Source organism: Colletotrichum costaricense (genome assembly GCF_030867565.1).
Source record: "Colletotrichum costaricense strain IMI 309622 chromosome Unknown Scaffold_5.1, whole genome shotgun sequence".
In the NCBI taxonomy this organism is placed as follows: Eukaryota; Fungi; Ascomycota; class Sordariomycetes; order Glomerellales; family Glomerellaceae; genus Colletotrichum; species Colletotrichum costaricense.
In genome coordinates, this window is record NW_026848234.1 from 2484347 (window position 1) to 2502483 (window position 18137).

An 18137-nucleotide genomic window follows, 5' to 3' on the forward strand; every position below is an offset into this window, starting at 1 on the left:
CTTACACCACACCAGAGCGGGCCTTCCTCAATATTGGTCGGTACAACCTTGACAAACTACTTTATCCTTGGCCGTTAGGAGCGCTCTATGCCGTACAGTCTATCGCCATGAGACTATCTATGGCTGCCCTAGATTATACAGAGGCAAAGTCCGACCTATCTGACAGTCATCCTGACTGTGATGCGTTTTATGCCTTTCTGAGCTCTGAGGTATCTCGAGAATTTGAGGCAAGGCAGCGGGAAGGTACATCTGTTGACCCCGCTGGCCTCCTTCACATTCCAGCTGTCAGGTGCCATGTGGTGAGGTCTAAGGTGTGCCCCTCTTTCCTAATCCCGTCATCACTAAATTGGAACGCCCCGAGCCTGATCTCAGACACGCACTGTGCATCTCTGGCGGACCATTCGAGGCAACGCAACTCACAGTCAGGTTCACCAAGGTACGAATCATCGGTCTTACCTTACCTTAAGCTGCCCAGTACCTTCGAAGGCAGCCCGGGAAGGAACAACTGAGGAGGTGGTCTTACCTTCCTTCCGTTTGGAGCGACCGGATTTCGAGCCATCGATTTCATGGTTCGCAGGCAGACCTTGTGCTCTCTCTCACTTCCCAGCTTCACTCTTCTTTACCTCATTCACTCTTACTTACCTACTCTCCATCCTTATCAGCTTCGACACTAAACTTCCACACTTCCTACCTTACCGCTATCGAGGTAAGTGGACGTGCCGGGACTGTTCGGACCTCACAACCTCGCTGCTGATAACCCCACCAACCCACCTCACTACCAGACGCCTTTCCCCACTGCACTTGCCCAAGACCCCGATATTCCCCCTGCAACCTGCCCCTTCCGCGCACCAAGCTAAGTGCGATAAGGCGTTATCGCTGCCTGCACTGCCGCGACTGCCTGATAGGTACCGAACAGTGACAACACGGTGCCTGCTCCGGATTCCTGCCCCACTTCATCCACCTCGGCGACCTCGACTTCCAACTTACACTGTCTCGTTCCTCCTGCCTTACCTTTCTGTCTCCCTCCCGCCTACTCCATGCCCGCTCATTAACTTCAGCCCGCGAAAGAGAGGCTTTACTTTAGTCACTTTTCCCTCCGTCACAGCAAGACCGTGGGCACCCAAGACAAACTTCCATCCTCCATCACAATTACCATCGCTCTCGGGAGCTCCTCGTCGCCCTCGTTCTCTTCTTTAACCCACTCTCGCCAGATCACGGATACAGTCGAGAAGACGTTGACAAGATGGCGACGGGCGTGAAGCCTCAAGCGGAGGACGGTAAGCTCGACACTCCCATTTCGCTTCCCCCTCCGAATGATCAGTCCTGACAAAATCATGGTCTAGTTCTGCTCACCGTCTCCGTCCAATATCCAAACCCCGAGTTTCACTTCCCGGAGCGACGGGTTATCCTCGAACAGAAGCACCCAAGCGTTGTGAACATCGGCCGGACAAGCAAGCGATTTTCCAACTTGGAAGCAAGAGCGGATAACTGCTACTTCGATAGCCCGGTGATGTCCCGGGAGCATGCGAAAATCACCGTCGACTGGTATCACAAGGTATGCCCTCTACTCGAAACATATTTACGCTGACTGCTAACACAACGACTAGAAACTATTCGTCAAAGACGTCGGCTCGCTGCACGGAACCTACCATAACTCTCTAAAGCTGTCTCCGCATACAGCGAAAGAGCTGGCAAGGGGCGACATAGTCAAGTTTGGGATTGACATTCAACGGTCCAAGGACCTCTTTCCCCCGTGTACGATCCAGGTGGACTGGGAATTCGACCACCTAGCCAAAGCCAAAGCTTCAGAGCTCAGCGGTCGCCCAACCTTTTCCGTCCCCGATGATTCCGACTCAGAGAGTAGCGACGAAGACATGTCTACTACGGACGATATCCGTGCCACCGTCGAGAAGATTCGCAAGATCGAGATGCCTAAATCGACCACAGGCTTGGCTGGTTCCTTTCCCAGCTTCATTCCTCCGGGGGTGGAGCCAATTGTCATCGACGAAGATATCCAGAAGGATACAGATAAGCCCTCCGAACGCGCTCCCAACGCCACGCAAGATCAGGAGGTGACGATTGAGCTGGATGCTCCGTACGACGAAGAGGAAGATGAGGATATGCCCTCCAGCTATAGAATGAACTCGAAACTCCCTCTGGTATTCGCATCGGAGTCAGAATCAGAGGATTCTTACGATGACGACGAGTCCGAAAGCTATCCCGATGATGAATCTTCGAGCCAGGAAATGCCCGACGCTTACGACGATGACATCTGCCTCAGCGACTCCGAGACTTCCGAGCACAGTGACGACGCTGAAGCCGACAGCGTCTTTGAGAGCGAGAGCGAAGATGAGAACCTGACAAGAGCTCCAAGCTATGACGAGGCTAAGGACATGGCAGCCGCTTGGGAAGCCCAGGATCCTTCTCTTACCTTCACGCAATCGCAACAAATTCTCAGCATTCCGCACGCAAGCTACTTCCCTCAGCCAGATGCTGGTCGCCATTTCTTCCCCGCGCCTATGCCGTCACTCCCTTCTATCATACCTTATGTAGGTTTGCAAGAACAAGGACGACAGAACGACCTCAGACTGCCGTCGATATTGAACCCTTCGGATGATCACGTTGAGAATCCCTTCTTTGCTGACATGAACCCCGAGCAAATGCACACGTCTGCACCGACGGATTACCTTCTTCAAAGCGAAGGAGTAGCACCACTTCGTGCTTCATGGGACCGGGTCCCAAATACTCCCAAGGTTGTCACTGCCACGGAGTCTCTAGCGTTCTCCCAGGACGATGGGCCATCAGCTGAAGCCCTTGGCCAAGCTACTGGAAAGCCGGAGTTTTTCGCAGCCAGGGAGGTCAATAAGCAAATCTTGCGCCGCAATGAGCAAGATAACGATACAACCCCAGTCCAACCTCGCAGCCAGGTTCCCGAGCCGCCTGCGACTTCCACTGAGCCATCTACGTCAAAGCTCGGGTACCACATTACCTCCGATGCAGCCACCGCGCCGGAGCCGGTAAATGAAACGCCCAAGTCGGCCAAAGTGGCCGAGTCGGCCTGGTCTAGTTCTGGGGAGAAATTCCTCAATAGTCCTCAAGACTTCCCTCTTACATACGCAACGGAAACTCCCGAGCTTGATATGACCAGTGCATATCAGTTCCAGCAAAGCAAGTTGGGCTCACTGGCACAGACTGAGGATACTTCACTGAATATCCCTACCGGGGAGAAGGCTACTCCAAAGCGTAAGGCTAGTGAAATCTCAACGCTCACGCCTCATGAGGAGACGATCGAGGCGGCTGTGAAAAGCGCTGAAACCGGGGCGCAAATAACGGCCGAACAGCCCATAGTTGTTTCTGTGGTTACAGAGCCGACACCAGAAGCACCCCCTCCCCCTAAGCGTCTGCGAAGCTTTTTGAGCAAGGCTGGGTACTTCGTTGGTGGCGGCGTGTTGACTGCGGCAGGTGTCGTAACAGCACTTGCTGCAACCGCCCCTGCTCTTTGACGACTTAATTTAGGCGTTCTTCATCTTCATCTTCGACTTATGGCTTGGTTTGATTTCTTGAGAGGGAACTGGATCGGAACGGGCTCGACCATTTGGGTCTACCCGACTGACTGTTAGCCGCGGCGTTGAGAGCTTGCGGGATCTGGAATTGAGAGTAAGGAAGTGATGGGACGGAACGATTCGAATTTGATGATGCTTCGGTTGAGAGGGCGGCCGGGGAGGACAACTCGATCAGAACTGGTGGGGCGGGTTTTCTTACCTGGAGGGTTATGACATTACTAGGCTGCTAGGTATTCGCGTCTCTCTTTCTATCATGGCTCTTTATCACGATAGTTATCGTTTCAGTCCGTGGCAGTCAATGCTTAGGTAACGGCTTTTTCCTTTGCGATTCCAAGCTTCTGATGATACCCCACGCCGATACGGAATACGTGATTAAAGAGATGAATGAAACAAACCATTGCCGGAAGGCCACAGAGCCCCTGGGTATTCGTCATGTTCTAGGTTTGACGAACCCCATGAGAAACTCACCCGGCAGATTGGAGCTGAACTGTTCCGTTTTTTCTTTTGTCTTCAGAGGCTGCTTGAAGTTTGGTGAGATCGCGGAAGCAAGGGCGTCGTCTAGTATACGGCACACCTGTGCAGATATATGATATATCCTCATTCTATGCCTGGCTGGACTTTTACGGGTGTCATCTTACTCGTCTTAGTATCAGTCTTGAATATCTCTTACAATAACTATGTGGAACTCTTCCCGATAATTGATCTAGGTTGCGAATGGTCCACCCACAACCAATAACTGTGCAATGACCCTTTCTCAGTGAGCCTGCGGGGTTCACAGTAGTGTAGCCTAAATACACTGAAGGCGTCACCTTCGTGTCAGGTCATGCTATTGCTGTTGTACAACTCAAGCCTAGCTCTCAGAGTACGTATACATACTTGGTTCTTTCACGAGTATCTGGAAGAAAAGGCCTCGAACTCCGCTATGAGTCTGTCCGACCCGCGGATATACTTCATAGGTTCCTAGAGGGAGAGAAGGGAGCGTGGTACGATTTCCATTCAAGGCGCTTACTTGTCTGTAACGTAACCGATGACTGTATGGTATCTTGTGTGTCGAGGCCGGCTCCTTTCGCGTGATCACGGCCCTTTCGATATCGCTCCAGTAGCAATGACCGGGTTGTCTTCCGCGGCGGTACACAAACCGGCTGATGCCACGCTACCTCGTAGGGTTGAGCGGATCCTCTCTCTGTGTTTCCCGTCGGTCGTCCTTGCAGTCACGAAGGACGTACTTGAGTGGTTCCGTTCCTCCGGATAAGCGAAGGGGACACAAGTAGGGAAAGGATTCGGCATTTGCTGCTACCAGTATAGGTTTGTTTTGGCACCAACTGTTTCGTCCATGTCGTCGTTTACCTGCGGCAACTCGGAAAGCGAGAGTAAGTGACCCCGTCAAGAGACACTCGATATTCATCAAGGATATAAGCAGCATCGAAACAAGCGTCGTATTTCCTTCCAAGTTTCTTCTATCTCTTTATCCGATCTCAAATATGAAGATTTCAGACTCCTACCGGACTGGCGTGCTATTTGTTGCCTAGATTCCCGACGAACACTGTACTTAACGCAGTGGAACTGGGATGAGCCGTCCGCGCATAACACCAACGCCCTGTACCTTATACCTATACGAAGCCCAATTCCAAACCAGACTAAACCTTAAGAAAAGATGAACGTTCTATTAGATATGTATGGAGTTTATCTGGTTGTTCGGAAACCAAATGATGGCGTCGGCTGCCGTGGTTTAGTGGCAGCCGGCACCGGCAACACCTTGACCCGGGCCTGTCGGTCCCGTCGGTCCCTTGGGTCCCGGTTTGTTGTTCTGATCATCGGCTCTTGGCCGAGAACTCAGAGCTTGGGCTTGACCAGCAGCCCCATGAGGGCAGGGGACTCTGACTACACCTCGGGAGTCGCAGGTTTTGCATGGATTTCTGCATAGCAAGCGTCAACGTAGAGTCCAGCAGACTCTGGATTGGGGATTGCCTCACCTTTCGTGCCCACCGCAATGAGTGCAAGTTCTGAAGTCCCACCTGCCAGAGTAGCCATCATCGATGCAGCCGCAAGTTTCATTCTCATCACTCGCCATGGCAGATGATGAGGTCGTGTTCCCACGATTCATAATGATTCAATAAGATGTAACAACGTTGCTAATAAAAGAAGAGCTCAGGTGCCGTTCCCAGATTTGATGGGTGCTTTGCTCTGGATGAAGATCGTGAGATAGAGGAGAGTGCGTCGCAGGGTGTTCGAGAGACAAAAGGAAAGAAAGCATGGTGAAGGAGGGAGTTGCGCAGATTTATACTTTTCTCCATCACGACACTTGAAGGACCAACCTCCCCTCAACACCATGAAAGTCATCGCACTCACGTAAACCCTCCAACATCTGATCCTTCTTGTGTGTCGGTTTGCCTCACCGCCTTTAACCAGCAGCCGGTCTGGAGAGCATTATCGTCTCTCGGGCCCTCAACGCCGGCCAAGACATCACCAGAGAGGACAGCTGGCCGAGTCTTGTGACCCATGCCTTGCTCTCGACTTCTTCTTTCTTGGTTGCCTCGTTTCATGCCGCGGACTAGCGAATAAGGAGACAGCGGTGGGTGATACTTCATATGTCGCCTTGTTCTCTCTCCCTTTTGGGTAAGTAGGCATGCATATTCTTCGAGCCGTCTTTGGAGGGGCAGGCTGTCTCGGCAAAATGTTGGATCTGATATTGACGTCAGCCGCAAAGAAATACAGGGCTTACATATCCTGTAACTACAACCCTCGCCGATGCCGTGGTATGAGCAGCCTCATGTGCTCCCCGGCGCCTGCGTTCCTTGCGTCGAGCCCCGAACCGATCTTGCTGCTCTACGATCTCTCCTTCAGTTACGTCCGGCTGAAGACGACCTCCAGATTATCGTTTTTGAGATAAAGCCCGAATCATTGTTCTCGAATGACAATATGCGCGCCTCTTTCTCCATTCGGCTTCACCTACCTCGGACTCTGATCTGATTCCTCCCGGGCTGCCAGCTGTCCCTGCGATCACGTCTCCAGTCTCGACCGACAACTGCGGCTACCCGTGTCGACCCTTGCCAATCCTCCCACACAGACGCACACCAGCACCTCGAGGGAGCATTGGAAAGCTGCGGGAATACAGACCCATGCAATGCGGAGGTTTCCATTAGACCTTCAAGCAGAGGGGAGAAGAACCAGGCAGTGTTCGATGCAGCCTGTCCACGCTGCGCGGGCTATCATGCGTTTGAGAGACACCGTTTCCTTTGGTGTCCCAAATTCTCTACTCGCCCCTGATAGTGCGACCAAATGACGGCTTCATCGTCAGACCAAGCATTCAGGATTCCCGTGGCACCTTTCAAATCACCGAATCTATTTGGATAGTCCTTCTCTCATCACTTGTCTCGTTGTATCGTCAAGCGACACCCTGCGGCACGGCCCATGCCCGACGAAAGCCATGACAACCACATGTTGGCCACGACACACGCATGCTCCCGCATTGCTTTCTCCCATTATATCCGAGCTTAAGTCTGCCTAACTCGAGTTCTTCAGGACAGAGTGGTCTGCCTGCGGAACGCCATCACACAACAAAAAACCTAGACTCACGATGTTGGCATCCCGTAATCGAATCTTTCTGGTTTCGGGTGCTCTAACCCATCCGCCCCGGCATAATGCTTCACCCACTATGTATGGAGTCGTAGAGGTCTCGACGACAGATACAGCACTTCGAACCATAGTGGTACATGAAGCACCCCAGAGCGACAAAGCGATCATCAAGGAACGAGCGCTGAAGAATTGCAAGCGCCGAAAAACTACAGCAGAATGCTTGCCTTCCTAGACAAGACCCGGTGTTTCCGACCCATCCGTTCATATCCTCGGCCGATTCCCTGCTCGTGCCACCCATCCTTTCCCTCGACCAGCAGCATTGGACGCGATCCCCAAAAAGGATCATCTGACCTCCTTGTACTCTCTGTGACGGCTCGTCCAAAACTCGAATGCCGAAGGGTAGGTGGCCTTGTAATCGACGACGATTATCGTGAAAGTTGTCGCGGCCAAATCTGCGCCAGGAAAGCTGCATGTTGTTGATTTCTCTTTTCTCCCGTTACATCGCAGGGCGCGTCTTCGAATGGTCACTGTGCATGTCTTTGACGATTCTTCTTTATCTTGAGGATCCAAATTACGAATGGTGATTACCATGCACACATCACTCTTGCCGAGTGGTTACCCTGCCGTTCTACCTTTCGTTTTCTTCCTGCTCCTCCCCTCCTGGAGACGATTCGCGGCGCCTCGGCACTCACGATGTTTTCCAACAGGCCTCTTTCCAACGACCCCTCTCTCATTCCCAGTCCTTACCCGTGGTGGCGTCTCTCACTGCAGGCAAACATCTTATCTCGGTGAGCGGAAGAACCAACAGGATCCCAGTCACCGCGGTCCTTTTGGCTCTTGGCCCCCCATGCAATAGAGGAGATAGACGCAGAGAACAAGATCATGACAGAGACATGGTTGAGAGACGAAGAGGTGATAGGTAGTGTAAATCCGCAAAATCTAGGCCTGGATTGAGCTTCAATTGCGAAGCCTCCTGCAGGTCTCAAGGTCAAGAAAACGGAAAAGGAAGGGAAAAGTCCCTTTTCCCCGAGCCCCTCGACACTGTCTCACTGCGAACGAGACAACCAACGACGTTCTCCCGCTACGCATCTGCGCGCCTCCAATATATTTACAGCATGACTCGGCCCAGCCTACGGGATGTGAAGACGTGATAGGACCGGATCATCCAAGCGGCGAGACAATACAGAGTATGTCTCAACCTCAGCCCATGGACTCATACGCTTTTCGGCTGTCAACTGCACAGAAACGTCGGCAGTGCACTGTCACCGTCGATGTAGCCTTATGGGAAATCTCATGCCCATGCCCGTTCACTTCTTACTTCACTGCCGTGCGTCACGAGAAAAAGTACCCGTGCAACCAACACTATTGATAAGTGTGTCGCTAGCCCTTGCTCGTCTTTCTGTCCAGCTAACATGGCTATGCTTGGGCAAGTGGGCGTAAGAATGTGTGCGACTTCTAGACTCGTCATCAGCTATCTCCTAGGCTGTAGCAGGAGAGCGTATCTTTCGTCTATCCTGCGAAAACGGCAAGTAAGCCATATGCCAGCTACAGCAGGTGAGAGAGCACAGTATGCCAGGAACGCCCTCATCCGGGAGCCCTGAGCCAGCCAAATACCATGTTACAGGTAGGGGGCACAGCACCAAGTTGACAAGCAGTTCTGATAGGATGGACGAAGATGGCTATGGTAAACCAATCATGGGCATAGCCACAGTGATGGTCACATCTGAAGCCGTAGCTACGGCCGAGTAGAAAGCAAGTGACAATAGTCGCCACTCCAAGAGAGTCCCGAGTCGTACAGATTCGTTGGTCTCGCGCCTGATTGGCACTGACGTATTACCGCTCCTTTGGTTCCATCTGATACTCCGACTGGATCTGCAAAACATTGATGCAGTATCATTGGCATTCTGGAGGTCCGAGTCTACCCTGAGCTGTGTATCTCGGAATCGAAGTAGCCATGTCACAGATGTAAAAGACCGCGATGAGATAATCATGTTTCGAATGATGCGCTACCACGTGGTTCATTCATCAAGTACGACTGTTTCACCGTTTGAGAAGATCGACTCATCTTGGCTTTGAAGAAACTGAACGGAAGACCTTGGAGCTACTCAGGGTCCCGAGGTCATCCAGTCACAGTCCCGCTACAATAGACGTCGGCTTCTCGGGTACTACGTACCAAGACGGGAACCCGGCTCGGGTGCTGAGAATAAGTCACGGCGCGAGAACAGACAAGTCGAAATGAATCAGTAGCCGCGCGAGATGAGGACGAGAGCAAAGCTGGCATCCAACTTCTGAAGTCTATGAGCGTCGCAGGAACCAATACACGCTTAATCCAACCCCTGCAACGACCGCCACTCTCTCAGCCAGTTTGCGCAGCAGCAGCCTCTCGCCCGCGCGGTGGCCCTGCTTCTCGAAAAAGTCTGCTCCCGAGTTCGTCCACGGATAGGGCGTTTCCGGCACCGGCAAGCCGAGAAAGTCACACAGCGGCACCCACCCATCCTTGGGCCCGGAGAAGACGAGCATCCTCTCCGGCGTCTCGCGCGTGATGGCTTCGACACGAGCGTGGTGCTCGTCATAGGGTCTACGCCCGGGTACCGCCTCGGCCCACCCGCCGTACGCCGTGTCCATGATGAGCCGCAAGAACGGCCACCACGCGGCGCGAAAGGGGTCGAGCGGGTGCAGCAGACGGAACACGAGGGAGCGGCGCAGCTTGAAGACCGTCTTCTCCATGGAGGCGCGCCATGGTTCGTAGTCGCGCTTGGAGACGATGATGCGGGCTTCCGGGTAGGCGGCGGCGAGGTCCTCGGCGAAGAGGAGGGCGTGCGGGCATTTCACTACGTCGAAGTCGCCCAGGAGCTTGTCGAATTCCGCGCGGCCGTAGGGTTTGCAGCGGTTGTGGTACTTTGCTTCGATGGCTTCCGTCCAGAGCGGGATTGACTCTTGCCAGGTTGGCCACATTGCTTGGAAGGAGAAGACTTTGAAGCCGAGTTGCTCGAGGGCGCTGTTTAGTGCTGTCGGGTTGAGTTAGTAAAATAGCATGGCTTGGGTTTGTGGAAGTTGAGGGTGTTGCGATATGGGATGAACGTGTTTTTGAATGGGATGACTTACATTCCGTGGCCGTCCGCGGCAGTCCGAGCAACAGTAGCTTCATCGGGCGCGTTCTCGTGTTGGTGACGGAGTCAATGAGACGAGGCTTTTCTGAAGTTTCCATTTTCGATAATGACGAGTCTCTTGTGTATTCACTCCCGTTTGCCATATTTCCGTTTCCGCAGTATCTCTTGAAAGCTTCTCATCTCGGCCGAGGTTTTGCTTCTCACTCGTGAGTCTTTATAAGTGAGCGCAGGTGTCATGTACCGGGGCTCGCGGACTAGGTTTCTATTATAGCAAGGGGGATAAACCTTACTTGGCACAGATTGAGCTGACTCGTAATTGCTCATCCAGGATTCCGGGTGGGAGATCTGGATGAGGGTGTGTCTCGAGGGTAATCCACGCCCCTACTCCCCTGGTCCTCCTCTCTCGCTCCGTTATTGACTTCTTTCGGCAAATACGCCATTCAGAGTGAAGACTGAGAGAGTAACAAAAACTCCGGAAGACAGAGTGTATCTTCAAGATAATGATAATTGCTAACCCAAATTTTCCGTGAAGTGAACAAAAGCTATGTATCTAAGTCTATAGATTGTTGAGCTGCTTAGAAAGAACCAATTTTTTATCCTCTCACTTCCTGTACCGAGGGCTCGCAGAAACATCTCAATGCCTCTGCGATGACATGTGCTAGATCCTCATTCACTCTTGGGATCATGATGTCAAAGTGTCCTCCCTGAACGACGTGCTGCCTCAAACGTGGCCCTGCTAATTCTTGCCATTCTTCTGTGAGCCGGGCTATAAATCTTTCCGGTCGTGGTTCCTTCAACCAGTCTTCATGATCACCGTTTATGGCATTGCCAAACGATCCGTTGCTCAATTCCAGCGCTTTTTGCAAAACTTTAGCTGGAAACAGCGAAAAGTCGCCGTTTGACGAACAGACTAAATGCAACATCGCAGTGTTCTCCTTCTTGTCCTCGTAAAGGGGTTCAAGTTTGAAGGCGCTGTTCATGAGGATGAGATATAGCATGTGGTTCTTCTGCCACTCAGCCATGCTTGACGAAGCATGACCTCCAGACCATCCAAAGAACCCTGTCGCCTCGAGATGCTCAACTGAGATCGCCTCAGGACTCAAGCAGAGATTGGGCGTCATCTCTGCGTAAGACTCTATCACGAGAAGTCCCGAAACTTCATGTCCCAGTTGTATGATCTGTCTTGCGCATTCGTATGCAAGGCGCCCTCCGATCGACCAGCCACCGAGGAGATACGGACCCGTTGGTTGGATCCGAAGAATTGCCTCGACGAATAGTGAACAGTACCTATCCATTGAGAGGTCGGGTATGGAACTAGTGCCGTGGAATGGCGACTCAAGACCATAGATTCTCGTGTCGGTCTGTTGGGATAGGTTCGGCGGAAGCCCTGCGTACACGGAGCTGCTTCCGGAGGCGTCGGGAAGGAGGAATAAATTGTGTTTGCAATGACTGGAACCTTGCAAGAGAGCAACTCTACTCGAAAGTTCAGCACTCGTAGCGCGAGTTGTTGCGTCTGATACCCGGGCGATGCTCCTTAGTGAGATCCTGGACTTCTCAGCAGCATCTTTACCTAGTCTGGGTTCGACGTTTGCGGGATTGATATCCGCGCAAAGCGAGGCAAGGCCGCTGACAGTTTGAGCTTCTATTAGAGCTGTCAATGGAATCTCAACGCCTAACTTGACGCGAATGGTATCTGATATGGTAGGGGCCATCAAGGAATCGACACCCACGTCGGCTAGTGCGGTGTCTTGGCCAATTTCATCGGGGTCTGCATGCGTCTCTTTGGCCAGTATTGAGATGAGTGTATGAATCAAGCTCGCTGAGCCTGAATCGGCGACTGCATTATTTTCATCGAGTCTCACACTCTTTGACGGAGAAAAGGGAGTTGGATTTGACAACTTAGTCGTAGGCGAGATGACCTGATTGCCGGACTCACCCCCGTTCATTCGTACCGTGGCGTCCTCGTTGCCTTTACCACTTTTGCTTTTGGTTTCCGGTCGTTGCTTCAGTTTGTGGAAGCGCATGCCCCTAATAGCTGCCACTGGGCACATGTCGTTCTCCTCATCAAATATTGCAACGTTCATGATGACATCGCCTAACACGTCTACTTCGCCGTGGACGTAACAAGCGTACATGTTGTTGCTTCGCGGACGCTCCCAGAAGTCGATGGCCGCACATCCGGTGAGAACGTACACCGCTCCGGGATCAGCAGCCACATTCATGTTCACTGTGAATCCAGCGGCCTGCATGGCACCATCCAGCCAGACCGGGTCGATCGTGTACTCTCGGTTTGCGGGCCCCGCCGTTGATGTTGTTTGAAGCTTCGCGCAGGCTTCATAACCGAGGGGTGCTAGCGTGAGGTTCCGGAGAACATGATACTCTGAAGAGTATTGCATAACGGACGTCCACATCTTGTAGATCATCTGCCCATTGAAGTAGTTGGAAGCGGTGTTGCTTCGTAGCAGATTTATACGAGAGACGGCCCGGATGAGTGTGCGAGTCGTGTGCTCGCCTCTTATACCATTGGCGTCTTCCATCACTCGCAGGATGCAACTTGCGTGATGAGTCTGACGCTCGACACCGCTGAAAGTGACATCAAATTCTGGGGCTACAGTCCGTTTTTGCAATGTTGTTTCAAGAGTCTGGATGGAATCGTTGACAGTATCAGTGTCTATCGTGATAGCCGCGATCAGGCGTAGTGATCTCAGCCCGATAGACTCGAGGCCCACCCGTTTGCCGATCCTTTCTAGCACAACAGCGAAGGCCATGTCAACCAGTACGCCTGCAGGGCATATGGCCTTGTTACGGATTGCATGACCAATTATGAGACTTCTTAGCGGCTCTTCTTGGATATTCGTAACAAGGGGTTCCTCGATCGTGTGTATGTCGTCTTCTAAGTTGAGTGTACATTCAGACATAGGTGTATCCAGTTGTGTTGAGAGTGAGGATGACGATAATGACGGTGATGATGAAGGGAGGTGGCGGCTTTGCTCTAGAGGAATCCAGAAATTCTTTAGATCAAAGCTGTAGGCTGGTAATTCTAGCAGACTTCCGATCTGTTTCATCGAACCATGGTATCGGCTCCAGTCAATGGCAACCCCAGAATTGTAAAGCCTAGTCATGCTGGAGGTGATAGCGTCAAGGCATGCCTGACTTCCGGTTCTTGTAGCTTCGAGAACCTCGGCCATGCTTTCTTTCCCGGTGGTGATGTTTGACGCAGTCATGTCTCTGCACATCGATGTTGGTGAAATCGTCAGGAATATGGTATTTCGACCAGGGCTGAGTGTCATCGCAGACTCGATGGCGTCGGAAAATAGTACAGATTGGCGGGCGTGTCTGGCTACATGCTCGGGCCCAGACGGGAAAGCATCGATCAGCGAACCCGTCACCGTCGACACAAAGTTGATCTGTGGTTGACTGGCAAAGGAAGCTTGTTCACCAACAGAGAGCAGATTCTTCAGAATCCCGTCCATCTGACCCGTATGGAATGCGTATGGTGTCTTGACCAAGGCACTTTTAATGCCATGTACCTTGAGACGGCTTTGCAACTGCAAGATACTGTCGAATGGCCCACCAACTACAGTCTGACTTCTTGAGTTTCTGCATGAAACCTCGACTGCGTACTCTGCCAGGAACGGAGTGAGCCGTTCCTCTTCGGCCAATACAGCCAGCATCCTGTGGGTATCAGGCTGGCAAGACTTTTGCACCAAGCCTGCGCGTTTGCCCACAAGCCAAATAGCATCTGCAGCAGAGAGAACGCCGCATAAGTGCAGAGCCGCATACTCTCCCAGACTATGTCCGAGTACAGTCGCGGGCGCAACGCCCCAGCTCTTCCACATCTTGCTGACAGCAAGCTCAAACACGATAAGTGCGACCTGTTCTAGCACGGTACTCGGAGAAGCTTGCGCTATATCGGGAGTGATAAGGTATTGCAAGACTCCGGAAAATCCCAGGGACTCACTGAGTTTGTTGTAGTTGTCTAAAGCATCCCGAAAGGCGCTATTGCTGTCATATAACGGCCGGGCCGAACCAGCGATTTTCCCGCCCTGCCCGGAGAACACGAAGACAATATGCGGCGCTTGTGGCGCATTTCGAAATTGAGGCGATGCTTCATTTGTGCCATCATGCAGAAGCTTGATAATCTCCGTCGTGTTTCTAGCCCTGTATGCAGAGCGGTATGGAAAGTGACTTCTTCGTTCACATGTGGTGTAAGACAAGTCGTCAATCGCTGCAGAAGGCTCCTTCCTGACGAATTCAAGAAGTCTCATCTTGTTGGCTTGAAGTGCAGAACGGCTTTTGCCAGAAACCACAACGATGCGTTGCTGTGGCTTTGTTATGTGAACCTCTTCGCGGTTGGGTTGTTTTCTGGTGGTTTTTGAGTGCCTCTTTGAGCCTTCCACAAGTATACTGGTGTTCCCGCCAGCTGCTCCAAAGCAATTTAGTACGATGGCTGAATGGCATCGACATTGTTTAGAAGACTTTTCGAGTGGCTTTAAGGGCTTAGCTATCGAGTTGATGACAATCTCCAGCTCTTCCAGCGGAGGGAAATTGTGGTTTAGCTCTGTCCTGAGCCCGATATGTGGAGGAACTCGGTCATGACGAATCATGAGAAGCGCCTTCACCAAAGCTGATATACCGGCTGCACCCTCGCTGTGTCCAATATTGGCCTTGATGCTGCCGATACGTAGCTCACTGGATGGTTTGCCTGGTGAGCCCCTAGGGCGACGACGCGGCCCTCCAAGAACGGCGGCTACAGCTTCAATTTCTGCAAGATCACCTGCCTGGGTCCCGGATCCATGAAGCTCGACATAAGCCACATCTTCAGGTTGCCTCAACGATTCGCTTAGAACACGACGCAATAATGACTTCTGAGCTTCTGCGGACGGGCGAGTGATGGGATTCGTGTCCGTTGAGTGATTCGTGACGATGCCCCTGATGACGCCATGAACTATGTCCCCATCGCTTCGCGCATCGCTGAGACGCTTAAGGACGACAACAGCCACTGCCTCAGCCCGCGTATAGCCGTCCGCTGTAGCGTCGAAGGTTTTGCAGGCTGTGCCGGAGGCTCCCAGAAACCCGCCGCAACGGAGACCCGCGTACATGCCGGCATCATCATGACCTGAGATGATGCTGGCCCCGCCAGCGATGGCCATATTGCACTTGCGTCCCCGAAGAGACTGCACGGCCAAATCTAGAGCCATGGCGCTGGAGGAGCAAGCCGTGTCCACTGAGACTGACGGGCCATCCCATCCAAAGAAGTGATTCAGACGGCCGGGGCCGAAGGCGCGCAGACCTCCTGTCACGTAGTATGGATCGTCCTGCGCCATGTTATGTTCGCGCCAGTCATCCGTAGCCTGTCCAACAAATGTTCCCACGTGCTGTGTATGGGTATCCTTGTTATAGCCTGACATGTCCAAGGCCTCTTGCGTTGTGAGTAGCAAAAGTCTCTGTGATGGGTCTGTCTGCAAAGCTGCTCTGCCCGACATGTTGAAGAACTTTCTGTCAAAGTGGCCGGCTTGTTCGATGAAGCACCCAGTGGGCAAGATATCGCCATGGCTATCGGAGACCCTTTCACGTGGCATCTGGATAATCAATCAGCAAACAGCCCGTACAAGTGTTAACCATGACCCCACTCACTCGGCTCGAGGTATCACGGCCATCACAAAGTACATCCCACAGCTCTTCCGCACTTTCAGCCCCTGGAAAGCGGCCAGAGTAGCCGATGATTGCTATGAGATTTTCGTTTCCCTCTTCATCGCTCTCCTCATCGTCGCTATGACTGTCACCGTGATTGTATCCACTCATGCTGTCGCCTGTCCGTTTATGTTGAAGAAGGGCGGGACTGAAGATGGCACCAAGGCCAACCCCCGAGTTCTTTAAGCGACGGGCAAAAGCACTCCATTGAGATGCTGGGCCAAAACTGTATAAATCTGAAGGAGATTTGACTGGCTCGAGTTGATGAGCAATCTGTTTCGCCACTCGTGCTGGACACGAAGGCCGCTGTAGAATGTCGCGGAGTACCTGCGGCAATATGGCCCGTAATGAGCTGCCCTTCACCATTTCTCCGGTGCTAGATGACAAGATAGAGACACGAGACTGAATTGGCGAGTCGAGAAGCGGAGAGTCTCCTAAGATATCATCATAACTGGATCGGTTTAATATTAGTAAGATATCCCCTCTTACATAGTAGTCACCTTAGGAGATGAGCCGCGTATCCTTACTTAGGTTCACGAAGGTGTTCTGCATGATATGCAGCAAAGATCGGCAGGTCTTTCATTGGCGTATTGCAGAAGGTCTTTAGGCGTAGTTGACTTAGTGTTGATGGTGGGCCTGAGATGACAGACCACTCTTCCAGCTCAAAGCTCACATACGCTCTCTTGTGAGCCGAAACCTTCTAAAGGCGCACTTTGTTAGCTTTACGTGATCCTCACCAATGCTTGCCAGGGTGATGGGGATGAGATGATTTTGAAAGCTACTCCTGTTCTCTTACTTCATAGTCAGGGCAATGCGCCATGGCGGCGATGCAGTCGTGTCTTGGTAGCTGAACCGCAACAGCCCAGACCGAACCGGGATGATCTTCCAACTCCCAAGAGCGTTGAGTAGCAAATTCCGTTACACGCTTCACGATTCTCAATGTCTCCAGGGTAAGATCGACGAGGTGTCCCGTATCTCTTGCCGCCGCAACACTGCATGCGAGGATGAGCCCGATGCATTCGCCCACTAGTATCTTGGGACGAGTGTCATGAAGTATACTTGGGTCTTGTTGACACTTCCTACATATCATCGGGGAAAACCCTCATACGTCAGTTCTTGACATTAGGATAGGCTTTGTTCTTTCAGAATATAAGTACAACTGACCAGATCATTGAGCCAAGCTGTGATATACAAGGCACAAGAGCAGATGACATCGGATCTGCCCGGTAGGCAACATCTGAAGCGACCATTTCTGCCCACTCGAGCACATTATGTTGCTCGCCCGTCAAATGATTCAGCCGCTGCGTCGAGAGCCTATGCAGATGTGTCGAGGGAGGTATGGCTCTCCTGCGCAGGCACCTCAGCGATTCGCTGTAAGTGTTGACACCCAGAGACTGATCCCCGAAGTAGAGGATCGCATTAGGTGTTGAGCACATGGCTTGATAAGTACACAGGTACAGCTGCAGGTGATTCGGTCAAGTTTGAAAATAGTCAATGTCGCAAAGCATGTTTGGGCATTGGTTAAGGAAGCTATAGCAAGTCGAAAAGTACACATATCATGGACAACTTCAGTCAGCTGTGTTTACCTCAGTCTGGCCGCCACTGCCACGCCAGGAGGGTGTGCTTAGATCTCGATCATTTCTCAAAGAGTACATGTTCCCCGTGATGAAGTGGCGGTGTTTTTGGTTGATTCCGTTCTGTTGTATCTCAGCTTCGGTCAGCTTGACTCCGTCGTTGGGCGTGCAACACGAAAGTTCGGATACCCTGGCTCGGTCTCGCATCCTTAATCATCCATGGAAGTTTAAGGAAAGTTAAACTAGGGTCGGACCCGTACAGTCGGACCCGCGCATTCGGTACGAAGTACTGCTCTTCGTCTGAAATGACTCGTCAGTCGCTACAGCGGCTTCATTAACTTTAACAAGTTGTCCGACTCATCTTGTCTCTGTACAAACGACATGACTAGAGCTCCTGGCGATCCATGCTACTCAGCAGTGTCAGCATGTCCGACTTCTAGGACTAGGGACAGGGGGAGAGAGCTAGCGAACACCTCGCGCAGCCTATAATACGATAACCCAGGTTTCTGAGATTTGTAGACGAAGCATCGTGAGGCAGAACTCTATTAGAAAGTTGACAGTTCGACTCCGCCGGCCAGCTGGGGTTGATCTGCCCCAGGTGTCAGAATGAGAGCGATGGG

General features: G+C 52.2%; 5 protein-coding genes across 5 annotated transcripts; 2 read left to right on the forward strand and 3 right to left on the reverse strand.

Moving 5' to 3' along the window:
- Positions 1 to 1243: 1243 nt before the first annotated feature.
- On the forward strand, positions 1244 to 3503 carry CCOS01_05967 (FHA domain-containing protein; the record flags this gene model as incomplete). The annotated part of the gene is made up of 3 exons (XM_060454141.1): positions 1244 to 1277; positions 1344 to 1555; positions 1608 to 3503. The coding sequence occupies 3 exons, from the start codon at positions 1244 to 1246 to the stop codon at positions 3501 to 3503; spliced, it is 2142 nt and encodes a 713-aa protein (XP_060315913.1).
- Positions 3504 to 5292: 1789 nt separating this feature from the next.
- Positions 5293 to 5667, reverse strand: CCOS01_05968 (uncharacterized protein; the record flags this gene model as incomplete). The annotated part of the gene is made up of 2 exons (XM_060454142.1): positions 5293 to 5479; positions 5537 to 5667. The coding sequence occupies 2 exons, from the start codon at positions 5665 to 5667 to the stop codon at positions 5293 to 5295; spliced, it is 318 nt and encodes a 105-aa protein (XP_060315914.1).
- A 2049-nt stretch (positions 5668 to 7716) lies between these two features.
- CCOS01_05969 (uncharacterized protein) lies at positions 7717 to 7995 on the forward strand (the record flags this gene model as incomplete). The annotated part of the gene is made up of 1 exon (XM_060454143.1): positions 7717 to 7995. The coding sequence occupies one exon, from the start codon at positions 7717 to 7719 to the stop codon at positions 7993 to 7995; it is 279 nt and encodes a 92-aa protein (XP_060315915.1).
- A 1439-nt stretch (positions 7996 to 9434) lies between these two features.
- CCOS01_05970 (uncharacterized protein) lies at positions 9435 to 10347 on the reverse strand (the record flags this gene model as incomplete). Its single annotated transcript, XM_060454144.1, has 2 exons — positions 9435 to 10147; positions 10245 to 10347. The coding sequence occupies 2 exons, from the start codon at positions 10345 to 10347 to the stop codon at positions 9435 to 9437; spliced, it is 816 nt and encodes a 271-aa protein (XP_060315916.1).
- Positions 10348 to 10842: 495 nt separating this feature from the next.
- Positions 10843 to 17379, reverse strand: CCOS01_05971 (uncharacterized protein; the record flags this gene model as incomplete). Its single annotated transcript, XM_060454145.1, has 5 exons — positions 10843 to 15831; positions 15887 to 16394; positions 16471 to 16643; positions 16740 to 17022; positions 17108 to 17379. 5 exons carry the CDS (start codon positions 17377 to 17379, stop codon positions 10843 to 10845), a joined length of 6225 nt encoding a protein of 2074 aa, XP_060315917.1.
- Positions 17380 to 18137: the final 758 nt, after the last annotated feature.